This window comes from Brachyistius frenatus, unplaced genomic scaffold (genome assembly GCF_029030835.1).
Source record: "Brachyistius frenatus isolate BFR_SWC_R1_liver_20210118 unplaced genomic scaffold, ASM2903083v1 Contig_6, whole genome shotgun sequence".
NCBI lineage: Eukaryota > Metazoa > Chordata > Actinopteri > Embiotocidae > Brachyistius > Brachyistius frenatus.
Genome location: NW_027210605.1, coordinates 6,849,393 through 6,870,185, shown reverse-complemented (window position 1 = coordinate 6,870,185; position 20,793 = coordinate 6,849,393). Strand labels below are relative to the sequence as shown.

The window sequence follows — 20,793 nt, the reverse complement described above, 5'->3', positions numbered from 1 at the left end:
TTTGCCAGAGGTGAGTTATTGTAACTGAAGCATCAGTATTAATAATCTAATAATGTCATATAATGTCAGTCAGAGGGATAAAAATATATTTACTAAATACTTTTAAGTGTATTTTGGTGCCAATACTTGAATACTTTTACTGGTAATGGAGTATTTACACTGCTGTATTAGCGCTTCACGATTGAGCAGAAGGAAGGAACCAAACGACTTAGACGTGAGGATTTTAGGCTAATAAAATAACTTTACTTACAAATAAATGGTACAAACAAAGTCCAGGCCACGTGGAAACGAAGAGTCCAAACTCAAGGAACAAGTTTAGTCCAAAACTTTTCAATGCTGCAACTGGGAGAGACTGCAGGGAGATCTGTATGCTGCCTGAGTGGTTGTCAAGTGACAGCAGCTGGGGCTGATTGGGGAACTGGAAGCAGGTGAGGTGGGAGTCACAGGGAGTGGTACAGGCAACAAACTAGACCTAAAATAGGCACACAAACCAAAACCATGACATAAGTTTAGGATCTGAATACTTCGTACACCACTAACCAGATTAATTAATGAGATTTGGAAATTCTGCAACATTAAATCACAGGTAGGTCCTTTGAGCAACAAGTATGGTTTGGCTTCATTACCTGATCTTGAGGTCCTATATTGAAGAGATACTTTGCCAAACTCTTTACTTTAAAGAAAAACTTTAAAACTTGTATTTTTTTCAAAGTGCATATTTACAAATTCAATTCTGTTTAATCTAACCAGGTGCCATTTATACACTGTACTGAGGGATCCAGCAGCTCATTTGTCCCCTCAGCTCCACCAACAGGTTAATACAGCCTCATCCCTGCATTCATAATCACATGGATTTAGTGCTGCTATATCAAAAATATAACTACCCCAACTAAGAAGAAAGAAAGTTTAAAACTACAGAGGGTTGTGTTGTTGATTTTTTTTTTCTTGTACATCCTTTTGCTAACAGCTGCTGCCTTTCTGTTAAGTCAAAAATTATGTGCATGTGTCATGTGTACAGAAAATAAATATCACTCTGTCCTTTCTATAAATAGTCTTTTAATACATACATTAATATTATATATTTTATTATTTATTCATAATTTATGGTATGTAGCCTAATTGTTACTGTAAACCTAAAATGTTCTGAAAATAGCTTAATATGTGTTTGAAAAATTACTTGGAGGCTTGGTTCAAAATCAAACACATCGGACATTTATTCTTGAGAGAAGGAATAAATACATGCACCCTCAAAGAGAGGTGTCCAGCATTGCTCCACGTCACTCCTCCGTAGGGCAGCTTTTATACAGTGTGACAAACAGTTGACAGTCACCCCCATTCCCTTTGTATCTGCTTTAGTATGGTAATATAGAGTTGGTCGTAGGTCACAAGATAAGGACACAGGGGACTCGTCAATTAGATGCGGAAAGTAAAACAAAAAGGAATCACTTGCAAATAAGAGAGAAAACAAAAGAAACTTTTCGGAGCCTGCTTGACCAGAGACTTTGCAGAGCCACAATGCAAACAAGAGGAAGAGACAAATCTTTTTTTCCCCATCAATATGAAAGATTTTAAAATTAAAAATAGATCAAAAAGATAGATAGATGAAACTATAAAACTGTATGTGGACTTTAAAAATAGGTGTGGATGACAAAAAACAATCCACCCAGCATGCAGTTTGTGCGATCTGTCAGAGGATGTCTCTGTTCGCTCAAATGAGCTGAAGGTTTCATCGGCGAGAGGCGTCAAATTAGTCAGTGATGACACATTTTAGTGTCACAAATAATGTAGACTCAAATTCAAACCAAACCGGATGTGCAGTTTGCAAATTCAGCAGTGTGCCTGTCTACTTCTTCCATTGTGTGGTATTTTATGTCTGTTTTATAACTGGTTTACTTAGTTAGCAGAATGTTATTTCAGCTATTCGTTGTCTCATGTATCAGTTAATTTAGATTCTTATGAAAGTAAAACTCACAGTTTTTATTTGAGTTGGACATTGCACATAATTCCACACGGTAAAGAAATGGGAAGAAATCTGGTTACGGCATCAATTCACTCTTTTATTTACAATAATGTTAACTGACATCAGAAACAGGAAGTTCTATGAGGCTTTTTTTTTACTCTCTCTCTCGCCCTCTCTCTGTCTCTTTCCTGTTAATCAGGAGTGAAATTGTGGTAAACTCTAACACTGAACCAACTTTCAACATCAAAAAGTCAAGCCATCTCCCACAATCCAAAAACCTACATATTTATAAAAATCAAACACCGGTGTCTTTCTACATTACAGGGCTAAACAAATGAGCTTCCTTTATGTTTGTAGGTTTTCCTCTTTAAATAGCTCAGCTAACCTTGTAGTTTCAGGCTCTTTCTTACAGCTCATGTTGTCGACACTGAGGTATCGTTCATGTTCAGAGCAGGCTCACGCAGGTTGCAGTCAAAGCATTTGTTGAGCAGTGAATACAGCAAATCTCATTGAAATGTTTTTAACTGTTGCTGTCTGTGACTAAGAGGTCAGTAAATTCAACATTTAATAGAAGTGGTAGTACTGTAAAATTCAGTTTTAGGCGTGGATGTCCCACTGCTTTCACACATTAGATAGTTATCTCTTATCCTTCCCATCAGAAAAGCTCATAGAATGACTGGAGACGGCAGGTCGCCTCTCGATGTTTTCAGGGGATGTCCATGTCTCCGTTAGAGGCGTGGGAGTGACGTTTCTCTAAATCACACCCAGCTCTGTTCTCAACATTTTCTTTGCTCTCCTCATCCTGATCCTCCGACCCTGATCTCCCTCTGAGGCGCAGCGCCGGGTCCCTCTGTGTCGGGATCTGGAAGGAGGAGAAAGAGCTTCCCAACGATGGTCTCTTCTCTACGAACATGAAAAACAAAGCAGTAAAACTGAATCAGATTTAGGTCTGTAATATAGCACCTTTAGAAAGGAAGAAATTTGCCAGTTATTAAATAAAGAATTACATTTCAGCAAGTATATCAGGTATGAAATACTATTACCATCTATTTTTTCTCCCGAGTGAGAAAAATCTGTGGAACATTCTAGAAAAAGTGTTGCACAGTTGTCTTTACTTCTCTCTTTCACACTAAGTGACCCTCAATCGTTTCTGTGGCGATCATTCATATGTTGATGAACAGGAATACAACAGTAAGAGCCATTATTTGTAGACACCTGCCCTTACATCGTCTCTGAAACATAGTATTAAGTTTTACGACCTGGTGAAACAGCTCATACCACCTTTGTCGGCAGGAAACCCTGAATTAAACTTAAAAATGGAGCCAATTACACGTTTATCATGTCTCATAATGCACCATCTGGTCATGCAGACAGGACAACATACCGCCTGGTCCGATTGGTCGCATCAGTCTGTTCATCTGGACGTTCCAGTGTTTGACATTGGTGCTCGCCTGGCGAAGTTTCCTCTGAGCGGCCTGTTAAACAAGAGCAACTCGTTAAAATGCTACGAGCACCAACTACTTAGAAAAACGACTTAGAAATAAACACTCTGATGAATTATTAAGGACAAAAAGCCTCTGCAGAAAAAAACCAACCCGAAACATCAACACAATTGTTTGAATATTTTAAAATTGCTGCCTTTTTTGGTGATTTTAGTTTTTGCGACACGGAAACAAAGAAATGAACTACTATTAGCATTACAACCACTGACAATTAATTTGTGCATATATTAGAAATAATACAACTTTTCGTACTGACAATATAAATCTGTGTGACATCAAAGAAAGAAGCATACAGTTATAATAGAGGGATGTGCAGTACTGGCTCTCTTTTGGCCAGATTATCTCACTTAGTACTTGTGATAAAAAGTATAAAATTCATCAAATTAACCACATTAAACACTTAAAAGGACAGAGCAGCCCTAGACAAAAAAAAAAAAAAGGAGTTTGGGCACAAGAGAACAAGTCAGACTGTTATTTTGAACTTGTTTATAACTTGTTCTGCTTTCAAATGACCATAACTGACTGTGTTGTTTCATGAAAGTTGGTGTTGTAGGATGCATCTTGCAGCAACTACATGTGAATCAGCATTTGAATTACAGGAGAGCCCGAACATGAGTTTTAAGGGGAGCCCGAAAAACAGAAAAATAATCGGCAACTTGAATGATAAAAGAAATTCAAAAAATGACTGGCTGGAGCGGACCTGCTGACAGCCCAGCATCTCTCTCTGGTCTCATCAATGCCAACATATAGTGATTTTTTTTTTTTTTTCACATAATGTAAAATAAACCGAAAATAGCAAGAGGCCTAAATTTCTACCTAAAGAGAGCTTTATGTAATGTTTGGCATTTGAGACTACATCATCTTAATAAAGTCTCTCTCTCTTCCATGTTGGTCTGTAGTTCTGACATATGTATCTGATTGTGGAATAAGCTTCACTATAACATTTTGTTTCAGCTGTATGGTCCTATCAACAAATTGTCTGTGTTTTTTCTACCCACCACTACATCCTGGTCAACCCGGTGCCGGTTGGCGCGGACCTCCTCCAGCTGCCTCTGCGCCTCATCCAGGGATCGAGATTTTGCCTCCATTTCTTGTTTCAGCTCCTGCTTCTCCCTCTGTGTCTTCAGGATGTACTCCTCCTGTTCTTCCTGCAGGGACATCAGGGCCTTCATTTTCTCCTCTTCCTCGGCCAGTAACCTGAGCACAACAGAGATAACACAAACATCAGACACATGGGGCCTCCAGCGAGGTGTTTGCTGTAATCAATCCATCAGAAAATTGGAACTTGAGTTAGGTGAGAGAGCACAGGCACACATCCATCTAGTGAAGGCAGCGCTTATCAACTTCCTCTGTTCAGCTCAACTTCCTCAAGAACATAACGCAACATGAACTAATTTCAGCAGTTCTGTCTGCACACAAAATCATCCCCCTGCTCACAGCTAAGTGTTCTGTGATGTTGCACATCTGGATGTCTGCATGTACCACATTTACCCTGCCTGAGCGTAGCGGAAGGCCTCCTCATCCCGCCTGGCTTTAATCTCTTGCTGCAGCGCCTCCTCCAAACGCTTCTGCATCTCCTCCAGCTCCTGAATCCTCTTCCTCTGCCTCTCTGCTTCCTCTTCTTTCAAAGCCATCTCTGCCTGCATACTGACCCGGGCCTAAAAAACCCCACAAAAAGCAGCACAGGGGATGAACACACGCATCTTTCTGCTCTTTTAAATTGAATTTTTTTTTTCTTTGTAACCTTCCACACTAACCTCCTCAGCCTCACGAAGCTGCACCTCCAGAGTGCGCTGCAGCTGTTCGTGCTGCTGGCGCCTCCTCTGCTCGTCCTGCTCCAAGAGGGCCTGAGCCTGCTTCTGCGCCTCCTTCAGGAGCTCCAGCTCTGCCAGCTTATGCTCCCGTTCCTCCTGCAAGGCCAGCAGCCTCTGCAGTTCCTCCTCCTTGGCCTGCTGTCTTTTCTCCCGCTGCTCCCGCTGTTCCCGTCGCTTCATCTTCAGATCTTTGTGGAGGGACTTTTTGCCCTCCACATGCAGCCGGATAGCTGTTTGGATGGCTGTGAAGGAAATGATGTGTAATGTCTTTGAATTAAGGTTGACTCATGACTCATCAGTGATCAGCATCAGCTAATGTGGGTCTCCTCTGACCTGTAGTCCACTCCTGTCTCTGTTTGTTGTCCGAGGCACTCATTTCATATGTCTTGGAGAGAGTTTTAAGACAAAACATGCACCTCTTCCCATCTCGGTCTGGCAGCACCTGTTCAAACAGAGAACACAAATTATATCAAAATCAGCTGCATTTGTTTTTCTCTTTCTTATTTGTGACCTTTACTTAAATATGCAGTGATGAGGAGGAAAAAATAAACAGTGAACTCACAGGGAAAAGGAGGTTTTTGATCCATTTTGAACGACCAAACAATATTTGATCATCGTCTACTTCCTATAATAAAGCATGATTTTAGAATGATTGCTTGTTTCCTTCAGGAGAAACACAAGGTGTAGTGTGCAGTGCTGAACCTGACCAGACATCAGACAAGACTCGATGTTACACTGTGTTGCGTTGATTGATACTAATTGAGTCTGTGTTCACATAAAGAGCCACCACAGGCTACTGGTACAGGCTTCACATTCAGAACGGGTCATTAATGAGTAAGTGAGGCTGGCAGACTAATCGGTCCAGTTTACTTGAGCTCTGTGAGATTTGTGAGGAAATCTGGTTGTAAATGTGAAACAATTTAGGCCACTTTCAGACTGAGACTATTGTGCTTTTGGTAATCTTGATAGTTCCCTATATTTTAGGTTATGATACCCAAATATGAAGCAACATATTCTCGGGGAATCAGCGAAAATCACTGGGGGAGAGGTGATGATTAGAAATGGGGGTGGGTTTGTCTTTTTTGGAGAGTTTAAATATTTTCAGAGAGAGGGTGACTGTGTGTAGTGTCACGCCATTTGTCGTTATTTTATAGCAGCTCTCGCCTTAACATATTCTGCATCTTAAAAGACTGCAGAACAACTATAAACAGTCAAATGTGCAAAAAATGAAATGTATCAGAAGAAAGAGTGAGAGCTCGTTGTTAAAAAAGACTGACTTTGGCTAGGGTTTAGATTTAAATCATCTTTTTTCCTTCCATCAACATGACATTAATGTCTGAAGAAATTGTACCAACTGAATTGTGATTGATTACTTGGGAGGGTGTTACAGGTTTTCTATTGTCAAGTGAAGGATCCAGTGTACATCATAACAACATTTAGGAGGGTGTTGCTTTGAAATAAGAAGAGAGATAACATGTGCAGCCCTGCTGAACCATGACAATAACGTCTGTTTTTAGCCATGTAGGTGTAATATCTTCTAGTAATTCACAAAAAAAAAGAAAGAAAAAGAAATGAAGCCATAAGGAAAAAAATATTTGTTATCCATTCTGTGACCCTTTCATCATCATCTTGCGGCACCCTGGGGGAGTCCCCACCCTAGGTTGAGTACCGCTGGTATAAAGAAAGATGTTTTGACTCGGCAAAAGAAAGCAAATAAGTCACAGGTAACCTGCAAAGAATTTGTTATTAAGAGCACGAAGTTCCTTCAAGCGAAAAGACCTTCGAAAGACGATCCAGCTGCTTACCTCCACACAGCAGTTCCCATCCAGAGCAATGTTTCCTTGACAGTCCTTGCGGTCCTCCGTGGTGTAGTAGGACAAGTTACTGGGCCTCAAGGTGAACCAGCGCTCCTTCCAGTTTCTCCTCAGCTGGCCTTTTTTCCACATATAACCCTGTATGCAGCCAAACATACACACCACACACACACACACACACACACACACACACACACACACACACACACACACACACACACACACACACACACACACACACACACACACACACACACACACACACACACACACACACATACTGTCACTGACACAAAGCGGAGTATATCAGGAGCCAGAATGCAGCTTTCTGTTGGCAGGCGAGTGTCCTACCTCTTTGAGGACATCACCAACAATCTCCCTGTACGCTTCCTCTATCGCCATGCTGATAATGCTCTTATCAATTCCTCTGCTTATCTTTCCAGAGTTCATCATCTCCAGAAAAATCCAAACAGTAATGCCGCTCTGCCGCACTGAGTCCTGGGAGAAGAAGTCCTCTAATTCAACACAGTTGAACTCAATGCTCATGGCCATACATATCTTCTTGAGGAGGTACTCCACCTGCAGAGGAAAAGAGTGTGAACTGATTATTCATTTGAACCGTCTGTGTTTCCTGCATTTTACTCAAGTATGCTGTGACTTAAGCTATTAATTGACTTCAAATGCCTTTTTGGGAACTTTTTAGAGTATTTTTAACTAAATTTAACTTGGATTTTTTTTTTGACTGAAGAATAGTTTTTGCTTCAATGCACAACATTCACAATATTCAGACTTTATTGTGCATTTTATTATGTAGTTTTTTAGGTTTTCCTCTTAGAACACAACCTTAAAATCACATCTGCCAACACTGTCTTTCAAATAAAAGTTGCTTAAATTATGTTGTTTCATAATCAAACCCACTATGGTAACACTGTTTACAACACTGTAGTATTCATTAACCAACAGATTGTTTTTAAAGTGGTTACAGTGTGAACAGACATACCAAAATAAAACTATATAAGGTTTTCTTAAACTCGGCATGATAGAAACTGCTCTGCCCCTGAAATGTGAGGCTTTCTCTTGGCAGCTGCTGTGACACAGTACTCAACAGGAAACCAAAATGAGGGTTTGCAAGTGAGAAACAAGCCCACACTGCAGCATGAAAAGAGCAACGTGTTCCATGATGGCAAGAAACAAGGTTTCAGCCGGAGTACTTTGTGGTTGTACAAGATCCAGCTCCATTTTTAGGCCAAAGATTACAGATTACAGTTACAGAATTATACTGTATAACAAAACACAATAATTTGAAATATCTGTGTGGCTAAATTTAGAGGAAAGTGTCCGTCATCACGCACACACACGATCATATGACTTAAAGATTGTTTTTATTTAGGTCAATATAATGTGCTTTTTCACACCACTCATGTTTCAAAACATACACCCTATTCCAGGTAAAGTTATTCCATATTTTCAAAGTACCTGTTTGGTAATGGGCATTGTTACGAGTGAATCAAACATTATTCGGGTTGAACCCACCTCGTCAGGAACCATAACCAAAGGGTACTTGTCTTCAGAGAGAAAATTAAAAAGGCACCACAGTCGAAAAGCATCTTTCTCTGGCAGAAGCGTGCTGCTGCTTCTGTCTGGCTGATAGTTTTTCTTTGCCGTCAGAGTCCAACAGAGCTCGTCTACGTGTTCCTTGTTAAAGGAGTCCTCCACAACCTACAACAACAGAAATGCAGGGATTAAAAAGTCTTGACAGAGTCCTTGACTACATTACACTTACAATATGCTAAAACAAAATGAGTGTATATGTGTTGTCATCACCTTATCCAGGATATATTTGTTGAGGTAAGGCATATAACCCTGACTGGAAACTGGACCATCATCGTCATCCCTGAAATGCTCCTCCAAAGCAACTGGGTCATGTGGGATACACAAGACTGTGCACAGGTTGTGAGACAACACCTGAAAATCACAATGTGAAGGACAGATAATACAATTTTAATATTTAAAAAGAGGTTAAAACACTGGAGCAGCAAGATGCAGAGCTAAATCCACAAAAAGCTTTATTGGCATGACTACTGCCAAATCTAAATTACATGCTGACAATGATGAGGACGGTTGAGTTTGTTTAATGTATAAAACTCTTTTGCTGCTTCTCAGAGAATCAAGACCAAAACTGTGAAAACATAACTCCAATCTAGACCTCTAGAGAACAGAGGTTTTGAATTTCTGCTGCAGTGTTTGTTTCTAAAAATATTAATTGTCTTTGCACATACATTACATTAGTATGACTACTTGAAAAAGAGTCAGCGAGAAAATGTAGGTTTTCAAGGAAATAATGACTTGGCAAAACTTTACAGCTGCAAACTTCCAAAGAATTTTGTTTTGGTCAAAGTGAAAGGCAATCCATTGATCAACTTTCACATTTATAGCGCCTTTTCTACCAGTTAATGCGTCTCTAAGGGAGAGGGAATCAGTCAAAACTGTAAGACTTATCCTCAAAAGTTTAGAAAGACATGCTATTGAAATGTGAATAAATTGATAAAAAAAAAAAAAAAAATGTAATGTAATAAAAATATAATTGATGAAAGGAAAAAAAACTGTGAAATCATTTTTTTTTTTTAAGTTTTCGGAGTACTATTACTACTAATGTGTCAGAAGGAGTTTTCTTTAATACTTTTCCTGCTTATTTTATTTCTTCAGATGAGACCGTGCAACATCTTGAGATATCTGATGCATGTTATCAGACAACCGGTCTCGCTGTACGTTGAGCCATAACCACATCCTGTCTCCAGCCTCCAGTGCTCTACAACATCTGTCAGTTTTGAGGCAACAGCATGCAAACTGTTTGCCTATCTAAAGAACATGGTGCCTGTACACAGGCTGCACGCATGAGGGGGATAAGCCTAGTCATGAGGCTGACTCGCCCTGATCCGGCAACACCACGCAGCCCATCAGGAACGTGGAGGTGGCTGGAAATGGAGTTCTTGAGTAAGCACCAAGACCGAGTGACATAACAGTGACATCAACAGAAATACAGTGGATTCGTTGAAGCCCTGAAGCAACAGACAACTGTCTCCAACATGTTTCCACTTTGTCCCTGCTTTCACTGTAACAATGTCCTTTTGATGTGCATGGGCTCAAGTTGTGAACACACTCCATTCAGCAGGCTGGTCTCTGGGCCGGTCCAGTGCCAGAGGACCCTTTGCACTACAAGCTCGAGGCCCAGAGTGAGCACAGCTTGGAGATGAGGGCATCCATTCATATACAGACTGAGAGCAAACTGTTACTCTCGTGCTCCTGGCAGACAGAGGTGCATATTGTGCCCTCTTTTAGCACAGAAAGCATTTTTACTCAAAACATAAGGAACACATTTCTTCCTTGTTGGACAGTGTGTGATAGAAAAGAAAGAGATTCACACAGGAAATATTGATGATGATGATAAGTAATATGAGATCGTGTGTAGCTACACCCTTATTTCCTGAAGCACGGAGGGAAAGTTAAAAGTGAGTAAATAACAAAGAATTTGTGACAAAGTTTGCCGAGAATTTCTAATATTTTCATCTTTCTTCGCAGTGAGCCAGCGTGATAAGTTCATGACCTAAGGTAGGAAATGAGGGAGCACAGTACAAAGTGAGCCAATCCTCATACACATAAACGTTTGCTCTGGTCCCATCTACCAGGTAGAAGACCCCCACCCCACCCACCCACTCACCTTGAGCTGAGACTTGGACACCTTCCCGCTCTTCTCCAGATCCAGGGCTGTGAAACCGTACCAGATGGACTTGAGCAGCTCAGACCGCAGGTCCATGTCTGCAGCAGCGCTGTTTGCTGGTTTCCTCCTCTACGTCTCTTCTTCTTCCCTCTGCTGTTGACACGGGGCCCCTGGGTGACAGGCAGGCGGCAGACACCGACGCCGCGTTGCTGCTGTCAGACACTTCCATTCTGCTGGCAGCGACCCCTGCTGGATGTCCACGGTCACTGAAGGGAGGGAGGGCGTGATTGTTTACTTCATGTTCCGATCCTCCTTTCCACTGTAGAAATATTCAGATCCTTGTAAAGTAGAAGTAGAAAAGAAAACACGATATAAAAATACTCGATTACAAACAGAAATCCTCGGCACTTACTATTTTAGTGCTCCGAATCTCCCTTCTTAATTATTTTAATTATGATTACATTTATTATCACAGTCCCACCAGTACATCTGCTATGCCATGTTATTTCTTTAGATAGGCCTAGCTACTACACAGTGCGTCACTTCCACAAGTATTGTAAAAAGAAGATTGTCATATATCACTATCTAATTTCCATATGCGCTGCTCATTACTGTTGTTTGCATGTCACAAACACCTGCACTTTATGTGTATTGTATGTTTTACTCTGTGCATTTTTATATAATCTGTATATTGCTTGTATATTGTATACTTTCTGTATTTAATATGTACATGTCTTTATTCTGTCTGTATGTCAGAGTAACAAACTGCTGGAATCAAATTCCTTGTTGATACAGTTGGCCAATAAATCTGATTCAGTTTTATGTCATTATATTATGGTAGTTTTACTGAATCATTTTTACAATTGTATGAAGGTGAAATCAGCATTTTAATCTTGTGGCTGGGCAACATAAGTTTAGAGGTCTGAGATACCAAATACAATAGAACCACAGTATTTTTTACAATAAAGCCCTTTGACCGGATCTATCTATCTATCTATCTATCTATCTATCTATCTATCTATCTATCTATCTATCTATCTATCTATCTATCTATCTATCTATCTATCTATCTATCTATCTATCTATCTATCTATCTATCTATCTATCTATCTATCTATCTATCTATCTATCTATCTATCTATCTATCTATTGAAACAATAAAGTTATTTCTGTACTTGGTTAGGAGGCATAGACTGTATATAAAGGAGGGGGAAACAATAAAGTTATTTCTCTACTTGGTTAGGAGGCATAGACTGTATATAAAGGAGGGGGGTGCGCGGCAAAAAAAAGAAAAAAAAGTCACGTGGTTAAACAACTTTCGCGTCGTTACCATGGAGCTGTTTATGAAAATCCGTCGCTCATTGGTCGACGACATTGTCATGACCAAAGGAGAGGCAGTCATTGGTTGACACAACTTCTTATCGCGGCCAATAAGGAACCGCGCTTTTTTACAAACGATTGCAGGTCCAGGAAGTTGACAGCATAGCAGTGTGAAAGGACCGGTCCGGGGAGCTTTAAATCACAACAAAGCGTCCGTGAAACCAAAACATTTGGAATTATTTGCATCAGAAATACTTCACTGGATGCCCAGAAGGAAGCAACAGAGGCACTTTTGTTATTTGAAAGTTAGTAAAGTATACCACATTATGGTTCGTAGCATGTGCTACTTTAAACTCAGCCCCGTCTGCTCGGCTCAAGGCGAACTTTTCTTGCTGATGTCTGGTAGTCGACCTGTTGGTTTATGCCGTGCTGAATGTTCAGTTACAATCAAGTATATGCTCTTATCATAAGACAAATGAATTGAATTGCTTTGTACCTGGTTATTCCTTTTTATTATTATTATTATTTACGTTGAGTTGATGCTGGTGTTTGGCTGCAGGGAGGTTTAAAGTTGTCTTTAACTTTGCAGCAGTCGTTAAATTCTGATGCGTTTGTTTGTTTGTTTGTTTCAATGCTTTACGCACTGTGTCCATCTACTATGTTACAGGCCTGAATAGCGTTTCGTGCTCAACTGCTCAACTCATTTGTTTTTGTCATCTCTTGCTCCTGCAGTTGTTCATCAGGTCTTCACCACTCTTTTCCTCCTCTGGTCATCAGCATGGATTCCTCTCCAGTCCTGGGTCAGCAAAGTCGGAACAAAATCCGCAGTGACTGTCTGAGGTAAGGTATTTTTTATTTTTTATAAAGCACAAGACACTTTTCTTTTCTTTATTTTCTCCTTGTATTTGTTAAATTCAAAGCGTTTTCACAGACTCTGTGTTCAGATAAAAGACAAAAACATCACATAGAATAAAAAAAAAGATATAATATTAGTATCCCACTAAAAGACAGCTGTACCAGAGTCTCTACAGCTGAGATAGGTATCGTGTTGTACTAAGTTGTACGTGTGATTTAACCAAGATACTTTCATTTTCAGAGTCCTTAAGCTGACAAATGCATTTAGACAAGAGATGTCTTTGCACAGGCTGTGAAGTGTTGACTCCTGTTGCCACAAATATATGACTTTTATTACACCATCTAGATCTCTAAAGTAATACTCTTATGACATAATTGCAAGTTGCATAAAGTCTGTGTAAGCTTTTTTTTGTAGTTTGACCACAAGTGTGTAGTATAGAGCGATGTACAATATGCTCTGAACAAAGAGAGTTTTTATATGGCTTATATTGTTTAGACAACATCTCAAGTTTAACAAGTGAATTCTCAGTATTCTTACTAAATCTCAGGTATCATATCAGCACTTGTATAAAAAAAAAGAATACTCACCTATGTTTGCATTTATTATCTCGCAACTGATCGGTTTTCTCCTCACAGAATGAAGAATGAACAAAATAAAAAGCACGTGGACAAAAAGCCCTCCAAACTCCAGCCTGCACCCCACACTTCCAGCAAAGACAGTGAGAACAAACATCCAGGAAGCTTAGAAATTGGTAGGAAAGCAACTGTACGACCAGGCGTAAGCAGACTTCCAGTGCCAATAAAGTCCCTTCGTCTTCAGACGCCCTGCGACTTCAGTCAGTCCCACTGCAAGTGGGAGGAGAAACCTCTGGCTGTAAGTGCTGCCTTCACATCCTGCATATTTAAATGTTTTTATTTAATTTGATTATTCTTTTGTCCCTAATACTTTGTCATTTTTCTGTAGGGAAAAGCTAGGAAGAAAAAGCCTTGCACTCGACCTGTACCTTTCAACCTGTCTCAGCCGAAAAGCACACGAGCGGTCACAGAAAATCAACAGCCACTAACCATTGCCCAATCGAGAACTGGCACTCGGGCTATCCAACCTGAAAACAACGTATGCAATGGAAAGCCCTCTAAACATCCAGCGGTTTCAAACATCGGTGGGGACTCGAGCAAAAGTTTGGGGAAGTCTCATGGAAAGACAAAAGAAAAAGCATCGAACCTGTCAGGACAGTCTGGGACATCCAGCACATTTAAGACTTCAGCACCTTTGTCCAATCCTCTGTCATCCATCAGCTTGAAGCATCACAATACTGCTCTTAGTGCAGAGGTCTGTTTGGATAACAAAAACCCGCTCAGTCTCAAAGATCCTTCCAAGATATCCCATGGTTCCCAGACCACGAACCTGACCACGCAGGGTAATCCTATAAAAGGTTTGACTGGTATGTGTGTGTGGTTGATTTGTACACCTCCATTTATATTTTGCTCACAATCAATCGCACCTTGCAGATTAAATTTGATACCTCTGCATCCATTTGTTTATAATAAGTGGTAAATTGAGCACACAGTAATTAAAATGTGTTTGTCTGCTTAGCCTTTTTTTTTTTTTTTTTTTTTTTTTAAGCTGTAGTAGCTTGACTTTGTCTAATCTTGACACTCTTACAATCATTGAAGATGGATGAGCTCTACGACAGTCGTAGCTTATTATTATTTAAATAGTTGGAACAGATTCTTGACTGCCTGGTTTATTTTCCTTGCTATGACTTTGTTGACTACATGACTCGGGTACTGTATTTGTCCTTGTGAGTAGAAGTCCACAGTGTTTCTTGGGTTGATTTCTAATATGTTTCCGACAAAGGGGAGAAGTTCCAGGCCGACCACAAGGCTTTGCTCAGTATCCTCCAGAACGAGGGAGTGATTGTCTCAGGTCTGGCATCTGCAACTCGACAGTCCAAAGCATACAACTATCTGGTGAGTTTTTTAATAGTGCCTCTTTTGACTGTGCCTTTTTTTAATCTCTACACTTACTGATAGGCCGAAGTTGGTTTTTGATGTTTATTTTTACCTGACTGGTGTCTTTCATGGATAACAATTTTAATGTTATACATTTTTTTAATGTGTTTGCAGCCCCAGCGAGTGTCTGTCATGAAGAGTCAACAAAAGGCTGGACCCACTGCTGGTCAGCATGAGACTGAGAACATAATGTGTCCTTTTACAGTATATGCAATATGTGATCCCAGTAGAAGTAGTTTCATAATCATTATGTGGGAGTCTAATTGTGAAGCTTGATGTCTTGTTACATGGAAAGGTCCCATATTTTAAATTTTTCCTGTGTTTTTTCTGCAGTTTAGATATCCATAAGATATTTTTGTGGTTTTAAGTACCAAAAACCATCTCTATATTTTTCAATCTTCTCTCTTAAGATTCTCTGAGCTCCACCAAGAATGGCCTGTTTGTGTCTGTGTCTTTAAGCCCCACTTCAGACCAAAGATTCACAATGAAAACTGTTTTAGATTGTTGCAGGAAAAGTTGCAGAAGTATGAGCTGGCAAATAGGAGCTGTGTACATTTCTCTGTGAACTGAGCGTTTTGGCACTTTCACAGTATTTTTGGCACCTCGAGCTTCCTAATTATCCAACGAGGAATGGAAACCTCAATTTATACATTATGGTACTTCTGTGCCAGACTATCTTTTGGCAGGATGCTGAAACTTTCCAGAGTTTTCTCTGGTGACTTTCTGGCCTGTAAAACCATATGTTTTTTTATTCTTTGGTTTTTGATTAAACAAACAAGATACAACACATGAATCAATGAGCTTTAGAGATGCTGGCAGGCTGATGTGGTCACCTTTGGACAGAGACAGTTTTCTGAATCTATCCCTGTTTCCTCATTTCTGAAACGTGTCTTTAATCCAGGTTAACTGAGTGCCAGCTGTCACTTTACATTTATTCAGGGCTGGACTGAGACAATAAATTGGCCCTGGCATTTTTGGCACGGGCGGACCACCACAATTGGTCAGACACTCTCCCCTATCACACCATCCTTTCAGTCCACTTGCTCGTAGGTTTTTGTACATGCACACGTGTCTGCATAGACATGAGAGCAATCGATCAAAATTGTTTCCCCAAAACATAGAATTATTTCTTGAATCATTTTTGCTTCAACACGGTCTACAGTCGTTTCCAAATGTCTTATTTAGTGGAATCGCCAGTTAAAACCCCAAAATGATCATTTACAATTACATGATTCTGAAAAGAGTCAATTTGTTTTAGTGAATAGTTTTCAATTTTACTTTGAAGTTGGATAATAAATGATGCAGTGTAAATTGATTCTGCCCTGTTCATGTCAGTTGAATGTGTCCCTTTCACAGGATCAGTGAAGTCGGTGCAGTTCTCCCCGGACCCTGCTGCACTGCAAACTATCCTCCAGAACGAGGGGGTGAAAGCTGAAGGAGTTGTCGGTGCCACACCTCGAAACTCAGTTTGTCCAACAGGCAGAGGCACTTCAATCTACACAGTATGAGCACATTAAATGTTTTTCCTCCTCCTCCTTCTTGTTATAATTTTAGCCCTTTTTTTTTTTTTTTTTCCAGACTATTACGCCGCTTTTGAAACACAATAACAGTTTTGTTTACTGCGTTGCTTCCTTTAGGTTCTGAGAGTGCCGGTCAGAAAAAATCAGGCTGCAGGCGCACCAGCAGGTCAGATGCAGTATCATCGTTCTCGTTATCTTATAAAACGTAATGCATCCTTATCTGTTTGTTCTTTTATCCTGATGAGACGCGGCTTTTATTCTCCTCAGTAGTAGCTCTCAAAGAGACTCCGCTGAAGACATGGACTCCACAGAGAGTCCGCGACACCAGACATAAGCCCATGTCTTCTATGGTCAGTATACATGTACTGTATGTTCACACTCTGTCCATGTGGCACATTGTACAGTCATCGCCTTTATCTCATGATGCTGCTGTTTTCAGAAATGGCATCTGTCAACACAACAGTCACCGTACTTAACTCCCGGACTCAAGAGCTGCAAAAGCAGCCTTCAGCCACACCAGGAGGTGAGAGACGAAAATCATGTCATTTTTATCAAGTGTGTAAGAGCTTTCACAAAAATGTGATGCAAAATGCCTTGCAGAAATATTGTGTTGTATGAAAAGAAAAAAAACAGTTTTTTGAGAGTCTTTAATTACACAAAGTTTTAAAGAGGGGCATTATAACCAGAAACATTTAAAAGCAGCATATCTTATTTGGTGGTAATGTTAAGGTTTTGCTGCAGTGTTTAACCGACTCCCGGTGGGAGGAGGTAAAAACATATACTTATTATTTATTTGATTTTTGACCAATTCTTAATTACAATGACAGCATGTCAAGTGTCCGAAGACTCTTGTGGGATTCGGGAGGGGGACGGAACAAAACAAAGAGATAACAAGCCAAACAAGACAGAGGAGAATAACTAATTAATCTAACAGAAGTAAAATTATCTTTAAAAATATCCACAAGGCAAAATGGATATAAATTTATCCAGTTTTTTTTTTTGTGTGTGACAAATTCCAATCAGTAGCTGTAGCAGACTAGAATGACAACAGGCCAAAGGATGTGTTTGATTTAGGAGCTTTTATTGTGATGCACAGGCACAATGTCTTGGTCTGCAAACCTTGGATTTCTCAACTGCATATAATCAGCCTGTCAAAACGTAATGCCTTCTTAGAAGTTCTAAAATAATTTGACTTTGTAGAGACAAAATAATAGAGTTTGTACAAATACAGGCATGATTTAATATAGAATAACAACAGCAAAATGCACTCCAGAACAAAAAGCACAAGTCTAAAAGCATATGTATGTTTTTACCAGAAATAAACACACTGCTCTCTGAATTACAGTTCATATGACTTTGTTGTTTGTTAGCAGGAAGTGGTCCAGAGATTGTTTGATGATCAAGAGGATGAGCAGAACTTGAATGGGACAGACAAAGATACGGAGACACAAGCAGAGCAGCTCCCTGTTCAGACCGCAGCTGTAAGAAGTGAAATCCAACAAAAAAGAAAAACAGAGGTTCACATTGAATTAAGTTCTTCTTATTAATTTCAAATGCTCTTTAAAGTCACGATGTCATTTTGTTTCTCTAGACTAAACCTCACTGTGAAGAAAAGGTAGAAGAGACGAGCCGGACCAACGACGACGATGATGATGATGATGACGATGAAGAGGAAGAGCTGAAGTCAATGGGAGAACAGATATTCTTGCAAGCACCGCACAGAGAGTCTGTCATTTTTTTCTCAACTGGCAAAAAGCTGTTCAGAGCTCAACATTTCAAGAAGCAGGGGAGCTCAGAGCAGCAGCATCAGGATGGTCCAGCTTCATCAGCACAGAGGAAGGTGCTGCCAGCTCATGATGAAGGACCAACTGAATCAGAACCGTCCCGCCAGATCAACTCTTCTGTTCAGCATCTGCACAGAGGTAACACTGACCTCTGACACTTCCCGTAATAAGTAATAGTGATTGTCATATTTTTAAAAGTGTATTTCTCTCCGTTGCAGACCTCATTGTTCAGAACACGCGTTCTCTGAGTCCTGCGGTGGCGATGCTGTGTAAGCGTCTTCCTCCACTGGAGGAGCTGCGTCTGGACGAGGAGGTGTCCACCTACATGTCAGTGTGTGTCCCAGCTCCTCCCGGGTTTCTGCCCCCACGGCCTCGCTGTGGAAACCCGCTGGCCTCCATCTTGCACTTCGAAGAGTCCACTGTGAGTACACAACGCTGATGGTGGTGAAATCTTTTCCTGTTTTGTCAACATTAAATCATTTTGGATTTAATGTGACTCTTTTCTGATCAACAGAAAAAGTCTTGTGTTTTAGTCTTATGTAAAATTCCTGTGCAGGGAACTTTAAAACATCAGCACATAAACTTATATTTTCTCTGTACACATACTCACCCTAATACAAATATTTATCTTCATTTTGATTTCCAGAAATTTGTTCCAATTGGCTTTGACCTCTCGTCTGGTCTGTCTTCTCTGCACTGCTCTCCACTGGAAGAGAAATGATTTGCACTACGAGTATGTTTTTTTTCTGTGAAAAACAAACCCCAGTGTACTGATGAGAAAATGTTGGTCTGACACTGTCGATTCACAAGATGCTTCCTCAAAAAAAAATAAAGGTTTTATGTAAATGGTGCATCATTTTAACACTGCGGACACTCGTGTCACGTTGTCAATAATGTAGATTAGAAACAAAGTTTAGTCCAAAGTTGGAAATATAATGGAAAAGTTCAGTATTTATAGTAAACATTTGAATTAGAAGGTTGTTACTCTGTCTGCCATGTACAGTGTTTATAATAAATGTATACATGTTACTGTTGGCCAATGAAGGATTTTTCTCTCAGGATCTTTAGCTGTGGCACTCTTCCAATTTAACACATAAATGTCCGGTCACTTGTTTTAAACAACTGTGCTTTGTTTGTGCCTTCTGAAAATAAATTTTTCGAAAAGTCAAAACAGGAATTTTATTGCAGAAAGCACAAGTTACAAACTGAGGCTGTGGATTTTGAAATATAATTGTGTTTAACACAGGTAGGGATAAACAATATTATGATATTTTACATACGTTATGCTTGTTTTTGTTTTGTCCTAATGATGGACTTCTTCTGGGCTATTAAATGGCAAACAAGTTCCCTAAGACCAGAAAGAGCTCATGTTGTGTAACAAACCGTTCCTTCAAAAGAAATCTAATCACATGGAAAGCATTCAAGTTGTGACGTTTCAGGTATGACAGTAAAGGTATTTAATCATGACGTGTCCACTTAAGTGATGATTTGATTTAACAGGGCTGGTTGTAATGAGGCTGTGTGTTTAGTCTAGGTAACGGTTGCATATTGGTAGTTTTTTCTGGATTTAAGGACGGGAATACTTTGTCATAAAGCTGACTTCCTCCATTCCCAATATGTAATTTCCTTAACTCCATGTTGATACATGTGCTGAAATGAAAGTTTATGTTCCTCTCGCTCATTTGGTCAACATTTATATGAGCTGAAAACTGTGGGAAATGCTTGTTCTTGTTTTTAGACTTTCTGTCCATACAGGTAAAATTATTTTAATACCCTAATTTGCCTGACCCTTTAGAAAGGGATTTTCCTTTTGAGATGTCTTTGTGGCTGATGTTGTTTTTGTTTTCTGCTATAACAATAGTCAATTTGTTAAGCAAATTAACTTACAATATGTGTGTGTTTAATTTAGCCTTTTGAGAAGGTAAATTCAGTTGATATTTCTGTAAAAGTACAACTGAGTACCATGAAGCTCTTAATGAGGGGAAATTGATTACCCCTGGGTCAAACTGGGCCTAATTCCAGAGACACTCCCTGGTTGGCCACAGACAGCAGGTAATGGGGTTTAAAAGGTTTTTGAAGACAACAAACTAGTTGGTCTGTTTGACTCTCCAGGAGAATGGAGGTGTGAATTTTTTTGTGTGCTGTGTTTTTTTTTTTTGTTTTTTCAGGCTGGTCTAAACAAATTGTATGTATTTGAGAAAAAAAAAAAAAAAAATCAACCCTTTACACTCATGTTACCAACCATCTTCATCCACGTCACACTTTTTCACGTCACTGCATGAAATGGAAGTAACTGATCTCAGGTGCAGTCACACTTTTTCCTGTCGCATTATACAACGTGCATTGTGTTTCCCTGTTTGTAACTGTCCACTGCAGGTGGATACTAAGCCTGCTTATATTTAGGTGAGCTGTGTGAGTGACTGACTGAGTGAGGAAGTGAGTGGTGGAGGGTATCAGTGGGAGGGGCCAGGATCAGGAACAGTGGTCTATAAA

The 20,793-nt window shown here is 39.9% G+C and overlaps 2 protein-coding genes across 3 annotated transcripts; one reads left to right on the top strand and one right to left on the bottom strand.

The window, feature by feature from the left end:
• Nucleotides 1-2,036: 2,036 nt before the first annotated feature.
• On the bottom strand, nucleotides 2,037-11,033 carry LOC138615344 (differentially expressed in FDCP 6 homolog). Of its 2 annotated transcripts, XM_069688895.1 has the most exons (12): nucleotides 10,809-11,033; nucleotides 8,915-9,055; nucleotides 8,624-8,809; nucleotides 7,442-7,669; nucleotides 7,082-7,228; nucleotides 5,839-5,901; nucleotides 5,610-5,718; nucleotides 5,220-5,518; nucleotides 4,954-5,120; nucleotides 4,461-4,659; nucleotides 3,345-3,435; nucleotides 2,037-2,863 (listed from the first exon to the last, which is right to left on the bottom strand). In XM_069688895.1, exons 1-12 carry the CDS (start codon nucleotides 10,902-10,904, stop codon nucleotides 2,667-2,669), a joined length of 1,923 nt encoding a protein of 640 aa, XP_069544996.1. In that variant the 5' UTR covers nucleotides 10,905-11,033; the 3' UTR covers nucleotides 2,037-2,666. The 2 variants fall into 2 exon arrangements, with proteins under 2 accessions (XP_069544996.1, XP_069544997.1); XM_069688896.1 differs by lacking the exon at nucleotides 5,839-5,901 and having other exon boundaries at nucleotides 10,809-11,032.
• Nucleotides 11,034-12,311: 1,278 nt separating this feature from the next.
• Nucleotides 12,312-19,674, top strand: troap (trophinin associated protein). Its single transcript, XM_069689150.1, has 14 exons — nucleotides 12,312-12,433; nucleotides 12,861-12,968; nucleotides 13,620-13,857; nucleotides 13,948-14,425; nucleotides 14,842-14,954; nucleotides 15,111-15,162; nucleotides 16,353-16,498; nucleotides 16,634-16,682; nucleotides 16,784-16,866; nucleotides 16,956-17,039; nucleotides 17,887-17,997; nucleotides 18,108-18,438; nucleotides 18,519-18,721; nucleotides 18,947-19,674. The coding sequence occupies exons 2-14, from the start codon at nucleotides 12,907-12,909 to the stop codon at nucleotides 19,019-19,021; spliced, it is 2,025 nt and encodes a 674-aa protein (XP_069545251.1). The 5' UTR covers nucleotides 12,312-12,433; nucleotides 12,861-12,906; the 3' UTR covers nucleotides 19,022-19,674.
• Nucleotides 19,675-20,793: the final 1,119 nt, after the last annotated feature.

What these genes read in the sequence shown, in the direction of transcription:
- LOC138615344 (XM_069688895.1), bottom strand. Translation starts at nt 10,904, where the DNA reads ATGGACCTGCGGTCTGAGCTGCTCAAGTCCATCTGGTACGGTTTCACA. An exon ending in ACAAATATATCCTGGATAAG is followed by an intron (nt 8,810 to 8,914) that starts GTGATGACAACA and finishes CTGTTGTTGTAG; the next exon opens with GTTGTGGAGGACTCCTTTAA. An exon ending in GGGTTGACCAGGATGTAGTG is followed by an intron (nt 3,436 to 4,460) that starts GTGGGTAGAAAA and finishes CTTGTTTAACAG; the next exon opens with GCCGCTCAGAGGAAACTTCG.
- troap (XM_069689150.1), top strand. Translation starts at nt 12,907, where the DNA reads ATGGATTCCTCTCCAGTCCTGGGTCAGCAAAGTCGGAACAAAATCCGC. An exon ending in TCCCTGTTCAGACCGCAGCT is followed by an intron (nt 17,998 to 18,107) that starts GTAAGAAGTGAA and finishes TTGTTTCTCTAG; the next exon opens with ACTAAACCTCACTGTGAAGA. An exon ending in TGTTCAGCATCTGCACAGAG is followed by an intron (nt 18,439 to 18,518) that starts GTAACACTGACC and finishes TCTCCGTTGCAG; the next exon opens with ACCTCATTGTTCAGAACACG.